This window comes from Limulus polyphemus, unplaced genomic scaffold (genome assembly GCF_000517525.1).
Source record: "Limulus polyphemus unplaced genomic scaffold, Limulus_polyphemus-2.1.2 Scaffold5309, whole genome shotgun sequence".
NCBI classification, from domain to species: Eukaryota; Metazoa; Arthropoda; class Merostomata; order Xiphosura; family Limulidae; genus Limulus; species Limulus polyphemus.
This window is the reverse complement of record NW_013670919.1, coordinates 5560-13364: the sequence shown is the minus strand read 5'-3', so window position 1 is coordinate 13364 and position 7805 is coordinate 5560. Positions and strand designations below refer to the sequence as shown.

The 7805-nt window shown below is 34.2% G+C and overlaps 1 protein-coding gene across 1 annotated transcript in view; it reads right to left on the bottom strand.

The window, feature by feature from the left end:
- The window catches only part of LOC106472411 (Down syndrome cell adhesion molecule-like protein Dscam2), a gene marked incomplete at its 3' end in the record, with an annotated part of 63913 nt that extends 58321 nt beyond the window's left edge, over window positions 1-5592 (bottom strand). The window contains exons 1-2 of the mRNA XM_022400989.1: window positions 5070-5592; window positions 1181-1501 (exon numbers count right to left, since the gene is read on the bottom strand). Coding sequence (XP_022256697.1) covers window positions 1181-1501; window positions 5070-5592 — 844 coding nt within the window. The remainder of the gene's footprint in view (window positions 1-1180; window positions 1502-5069) is intronic.
- Between the last annotated feature and the right edge of the window lie 2213 nt (window positions 5593-7805).

Genomic DNA, 7805 nt, shown 5'->3' with positions numbered 1-7805 from the left:
TTATCACAGTTGATAAGTGAGATTGTTTAGAAATTAGGTGTCAACGTTTCGTTGGTTACAAGTTAATGTTTATCGCAGCTGGTAAGTAAGATAGTTTAGTAATTAGGTGTCAACGTTTCGTTTGTTACAAGTAAATATTTATCACAGTTGATAAGTGAGATTGTTTAGAAATTAGGTGTCAACGTTTCGTTGGTTACAAGTTAATGTTTATCGCAGTTGATAAGTGAGATTGTTTAGGAATTAGGTGTCAACGTTTCGTTGGTTACAAGTTAATGTTTATCGCAGTTGATAAGTGAGATGGTTTAGTATATAAATGTCTACCTAAAAACGTTTCTTTACTTATACGTATTTACTTATACAAAAGGTGGTACCTATCTGATGCAGCTTATTTCAAATTGAGTTACAGTTTCATCGATTGTTGAATTTAAAATTACTTACAGTTTGGTTGATTGTTGAATTTAAAATTACTTACAGTTTGGTTGATTGTTGAATTTAAAATTAGTTACTGTTTGGTTGATTGTTGAATTTAAAATTAGTTACAGTTTCATTGATTTTTGAATTTGGCACAAAGCTACTCGAGGGCTATCTGTGCTTACAGTCTCTGATTTAAAAGTGATAGACTAGACAGAAGGCAGCTAGTGAACACCACCCACGTCAATTCAGTGCAAGAGATATCCCCATATCTTGGATATCCCATATATGAACATATCTTTATGATCCGAGAGTATGAATATTTTGTTACATATCCCTCCCAAAAGCGATGAGTTTTCTGTGGCTTCACACTACCTACGAAATGCCAAATAGTGTTGAAATGTAGTTCTGATACATTCCGTTCCACCGCGACTTTAAATTTTTTGTTGATTTGTAAATTTCAAATCGTTTGAATATAACCTACTCAAACCTCTGTATATCAGTATGGATTATCTGGGTAAAATGTCGAAATATTATGTAACTAGGAGAAAATAAATAGTGTAGAAAGTCCTAACAGTTCACATTATTATCAGCTTTCTTAATAAATAGTGTAGAAAGTCCTAACAGTTCACATTATTATCAGCTTTCTTTTCTTGAATGTTTAAACTTAACCAGCTGTAGTAGTATTTTTGTAAACGTTCTTTCAAGATTTAGAAAATACAAGCTATGTACTTAAAACTGGATCATTTCATTTCGAAAGTAGGCTTACCTGCCCTAACTCGGATACTCCTACTGCCCACTTTCCCCAAAGGGTTAGACGCCACACAGCGGTAAAGGGTAGAATGAACATCCTGACGGTAGATGTCTGACTGAAACGGTAGAAACAATAGAGTACCATTAGGCAAGGAAACGCGAAGACCGGGAAGGTCTGTGACCCTTGAACCATCCGTTAAAACCCAATAAATATCTGGAGAAGGGTTCCCCGAAGCAGAGCAATGAAGAGACGTCCCCGTAGAGTTGAGGAACGCCACCTTTGGGGAAGGTTCCAAATTAATCCTGGGAGCACTGTAGTCAGGAAATGATGATACATCTGAAAAAAACAACAAATATATATATATATATATAAATTGATGCTTACATTACACAAAACTTTTAGATAACGATTTAGGGGTTGGTTATTAATTTATACGAATGCCAAAACTTTCCTAAATAAAGTTTAAAATTATAATTTAATAATCTTAAATTATTCTCAAGGTCTGAAAGTGATAACCATTAAATTTTCTGCTGCGCTTCAAAAACACACAATAGGCTTATAATTAACTAACATGGTAGGTACCAAAAACACACAATAGGCTTATAATTAACTAACATAGTAGGTAGCCAAAAACACACAATAGGCTTATAATTAACTAACATGGTAGGTATAAAAACACACAATAGGCTTATAATTAACTAACATAGTAGGTACCAAAAACACACAATAGGCTTATAATTAACTAACATGGTAGGTATGAAAAACACACAATAGGCTTATAATTAACTAACATAGTAGGTATGAAAAACACACAATAAGCTTATAATTAACTAACATAGTAGGTATGAAAAACACACAATAAGCTTATAATTAACTAACATGGTAGGTACCAAAACACACAATAGGCTTATTATTAACTAACATAGTAGGTACCAAAAACACACAATAGGCTTATAATTAACTAACATGGTAGGTATCAAAACACACAATAGGCTTATAATTAACTAACATAGTAGGTGCCAAAAACACACAATAAGCTTATAATTAACTAACATGGTAGGTACCAAAAACACACATTAAGCTTATAATTAACTAACATGGTAGGTACCAAAAACACACAATAAGCTTATAATTAACTAACATAGTAGGTACCAAAAACACACAATAAGCTTATAATTAACTAACATGGTAGGTACCAAAAACACACTATAAGCTTATAATTAACTAACATAGTAGGTACCAAAAACATAAATATACAAAATGTACACATAAAACTAAGCAGAAATTAATATTCATGTAAAATGCGTACCACAAAAACAGTTGATTATTTCTGGCCATTAAAAGTTTTTATAATGTTTCCTGTTTAAAAATAACTCAAAACCATGAAGTTTAAAAATAACTGAAAACCATGTAGTTTAAAAATAACTCAAAACCATGTAGTTTAAAAATAACACAAAACCACGGAGTTTAAAAATAACTCAAAACCATGTAGTTTAAAAATAACTCAAAATCATGTAGTTTAAAATAACTCAAAACCATGTAGTTTAAAAATAACTCAAACCATGTAGTTTAAAAATAACTCAAAATCATGAAGTTTAGAAATACAAATTATATTTCTTCTCTCAACGTCAGGGCATGTTTATTATAATATTCTCTTTCAGTCTGGATTCTTTGACAACATTCAGGCTTAATGTAAGAAGCTCAAAATGTCGCCCAAAGGAATATTAACACGTAATGTAATTTAAATTACCCTAGCAATGGTTACTTTAACTAATCCAGACACATGGTACGTATGGATGAAAAATTAACTGATGCATATTTCAGTGGAATTACAGTTAAGATGCCATAGTAACTAACCTTCATCCTAAACAACCGAATGCAAGTTGCCATAGTAACTAACCTTCATCCTAAACAATTGAATGCAAGTCGCCATAGTAACTAAACTTCATCCTAAACACCCGAATTCAAGTCGCCATAGTAACTAACCTTCATCCTAAACAACCGAATGCAAGTCGCCATAGTAACTAACCTTCATCCTAAACAACCGAATGCAAGTCGCCATAGTAACTAACCTTCATCCTAAACAACCGAATGCAAGTCGCCATAGTAACTAAACTTCATTCTAAGCACCCAAATGCAAGTCGCCATAGTAACTAACCTTCATCCTAAACATTTGAATGCAAGTTACCATAGTAACCTTCAACTTAAACAACTAAATTTAAGATTTCTTAGTAGCATTCAACCTAAACAATGCGATAAATAAGTTGAGAAACTAATCAAACTTGTGAAAGTTTCTTTCCAAATGATAATCCTGTCATATTACCGAACCGAAGAAATAATTTGAGAACCATTAGTCATATAGAGTAAGGTCAGTCTGATACATATTCATCAGAATGATTCCTGGCAAAACGTTCTTTCTTCACGAGCATTGAATCTAATAAATGTGTATTTGTCAAAATGAGATTCGTCGTGAAATATTTGATCGTTAGACGCTTTAAACTCTGAGTTACTGTGTCACGAATATTGTCTGAAAACACACACTAAAAAAGCTTTAAAACAGTTACTGTGTCACAAATATTGTCTGGAAACACAAAAAACTTTAAAACAGTTACTGTGTCACAAATATTGTCTGAAAACACATACAAAAATATGTATGTGTTTTCAGACAATATTTGTGACACAGTAACTGTTTTAAAGCTTTTTTGAGTGTTTTAGACAATATTTGTGACACAGTAACTGTTTTAAAGCTTTTTTGAGTGTTTTCAGCCAATTTTTGTGACACAGTAACTGTTTTAAAGAAATCTTTAAAACAGTTACTGTGTCACAAAAATTGGCTGAAAATACTCAAAAAAGCTTTAAAACAGTTACTGTGTCACAAATATTGTCTAAAAACACTCAAAAAACTTTAAAACAGTTACTGTGTCACAAATATTGTTTGAAAACACACACACAAATCTTTAAAACAGTTACTGTGTCACAAATATTGTCTGAAAATACTAAAAAACTTTAAAATGTTATTGTGTCACAAATATTGCATGAAAACACTCAAAAAAGTTTTAAAATGGTTACAGTGCAACAAGAAGCCTTAAAAACATAAACTTTAAAAGTGTTACACTGTAATAAATAGTCTGCAAAGAGGAAACTTTGAAACGGTTACACTCTAACAAAAAACTAAAGTTATTTTAAAATATAATAAATAGACTGAACACAAATAACAAACTTTAAAACGGTTCAAATAACCTTTCAAATTTATTTCTGTTTCTATCGTTGTTAAGCGCAAAGCTATACAACGGGTTATCTGTTGTCTGCTCACCACGGGTATCAAAACCCGGTTTTTAGCGTTATCCATTAACCCACTGACTGCTGATTCACCGTATAGGGTACGGTCCGCCTTCGGCAGTTGAATGCGAGTGTGCTCTATACGGAGCACGACTCGCAAAAACATTCCTCGCGCGTTTAAAGCAGCCGGAGTCAAAGGGTTAAAAACAATTACAGTGTAAAAGAAAAAGAGTCTGAAAATAAATAACAAAGTTTAAAAAGGCTATAGAGCAAGAATTAGTCCAAAGCAAACTGAAAAAAAAAAAACAAACAAAAAAAACCCTTTATAATGTTCTCCGGGAACTAACCGCTAGTTTAATGGATGAGGCTGGGTCAGTTTGTTTGTGTAAACATCATTATTTTCGTGATTATCTTCTCCTCGCTTAAATTTCGACTAAGCTACAATTGTGCATTATAAACTGTGTTAATGCTTGATGGACGACAGACGCTCTCAAACTACGATGCTAAAAAACAAACACAAAAACTATAAGCAATCTGTAATTCGTATATTTTTCTTTGTAGTAAAGTTTGATGGGAATACATTTTCGTAAGAATTCAGAGCCAAAGAAAGTGGTCAAAATTATACATCTTTGTGATGTAGCATTCTTCTTCCCCATCTTGATTACATCAGAGAAAGTGGTCAACATTATACGTTTTTGTGATGTAGCATTCTTCTTCCTCGTCTTGATTACATCATAGAAAGTGGTCAACATTACGCGTCTTTGTGATGTAGCATTCTTCTTCCCCGTCTTGATTACATCATAGAAAGTGGTCAAAATTACGCGTCTTTGTGATGTAGCATTCTTCTTCCCCGTCTTGATTACATCATAGAAAGTGGTCAAAATTACGCGTCTTTGTGATGTAGCATTCTTCTTCTCCGTTTTGATTACATCATAGAAAGTGGTCAACATTACGCGTCTTTGTGATGTAGCATTCTTCTTCTCCGTCTTGATTACATCATAGAAAGTGGTCAAAATTATACGTCTTTGTGATGTAGCATTCTTCTTCCCCGTCTTGATTACATCATAGAAAGTGGTCAAAATTACGCGTCTTTGTGATGTAGCATTCTTCTTCTCCGTCTTGATTACATCATAGGAAGTGGTCAACATTACGCGTCTTTGTGATGTAGCATTCTTCTTCCTCGTCTTGATTACATCATAGAAAGTGGTCAACATTACTCGTCTTTGTGATGTAGCATTCTTCTTCCCCGTCTTGATTACAAGTCTTCATTACCAGCCACAGCTTTTCTAAATCGCTTCATTTGACGCTTGCACGAACAAGAACGCCAGCCTCCCGGAGTTCTATTCCAGTTTCCTTTCGGTAGTAAAAGTTAATGGCTCTGCTGCAGCATTTCAGTAGTTGGAGACGAACTTCCCGCCTCCATTTGTAACCCGAAATGTTTAGTTTGGATCGAAGCCGAACAGCATTTATAGAGAGGGTGGATATGTTATATTAAAACGTGACGTGACAACCACAGCCGATAAAACGTAGCGGTGAAACGAAATGTATCTTGGCATTCTGTGGCGTATTGCAGGCGTAGCGGTGAAACGAAACGTATCAGTACTGTATCTTGGCATTCTGTGGCGTATTGCAGGCGTAGCGGTGAAACGAAACGTATCAGTACTGTATCTTGGCATTCTGTGGCGTATTGCAGGTAATGTAATGACACTGAAAAATGATCTCTTTTGAGAAGGGCACGTAACATCCCGACACCAAAATATTCAAACACCCAGATCATAAAGATATATTCAGATTAATGGGGAATATGGACCAATCTGTGACACCAGGTCCACCCAGACCTGCAACAATCCATACCCCAACTGTAGCGTGGTGTCTTCTAACAAGTGACAACCAAGAAGAATCCCCTTCTGATAAAGCGACTCAAGTCTTATGTACACAAGCTGCTTCCACAAAGTCTCAGTTCAACCGTCACTTACCTCAAGCGGCACGGAATTCGTGCTATTTCATAAAAAAGATATGTCGGTCTGTAGATTTCTGTTCGATCGGATGGTTGAATGGTCGCTGGGAAACTGTCGTCGTAGTACGCTTGATTGATTATGGAAAGCATGCAGGGAGAATTGTTGTGCTTTTGACATGATAGACTTTTGCCAGAGCTCTTTTGCATTAAAAACTACGCTGCAGGACTATTGTCAATATTACAAGGCTGTCAGACAGAGTATGACTTGTAACGACGTGGTGAGGCTCTGAAACCGTCTGTAGGCGTATCATAGATCAAGTTTGAAACAGTAGAAATAAAAAATTGAGGACAGACGAGTGGTGATAACTGACGCTTGTTTCTCGTTTCGTTGTAATAATGATTGTGACTTGCAAAACATACGCATGCGCCCTTTCTCGGTTTATAATAAAGTATACACACACACGCACACATATATAATCGACTTACATACGCCTTATTGTATTATGTCATATATATATATATATATGGTTACTTTTGCATATCTTTAAGACATATACAACCTTTGTTGGTTCATGATATATGGATATCTGTTAAAGCAAATACGTGAATAGTATTAATAGTGTAATTAATAATAAATAATAATCGATACAGAAATAGTTTGCCCTCGATAATTTACTTAAACAAAGTTGTAGTTATTTGTTTAATTATTATTAGTTCCGCCCCGTTTATATATGGCTTCTTTAAGTTCAATATCTACGTAGGCAGAGACACAGTTCACTATTTATATCTATGGGGGGGGGGGGGAGAATACTTTCCGTTCAGAACGAAGTGCACGCAATTCTGCTATTAATACAAACACAACGCTGTTAAAGTAGGAGCTGTATACCTCAAAGTAAATTAACAGAACAGTTAAATCAGATATCGGATCTCACGTGGAGACGGAAATAAAAAAAGGATGACGTAATCTAATGAAAAATACATTCAATTGTTTGTGTAAATATATTCCTTGCTTTAAAAACTTTCGGCACGAGTAGCAGAACGTCATGAATTCTCCGTTTTATTTATCTCGTTAAAAAAAAAGAGAGAAGAAAAAACACTCCTAAAATGTGGGTTAATCTTTTAGAAAAAGATGGTTACCTCTTGAAACTGTATGGATTTAAAAACTGGAGAAAAAATTACACCCCATTTACAATACACTAAGGGTGAAGTCGTTCTGATCAGAGTCTGAATATATTCGTTAAAAACCAACACTATTTTCAATACACGTTTCTTAATATCGCTCATATCAGAATCCAAGTATCTGTATATATTCTGTTGAAAACTAACACTATTTTCAATATACTTCCGTTAAAAACTAACACTATTTTCAATATACTTCCGTTAAAAACTAACACTATTTTCAAT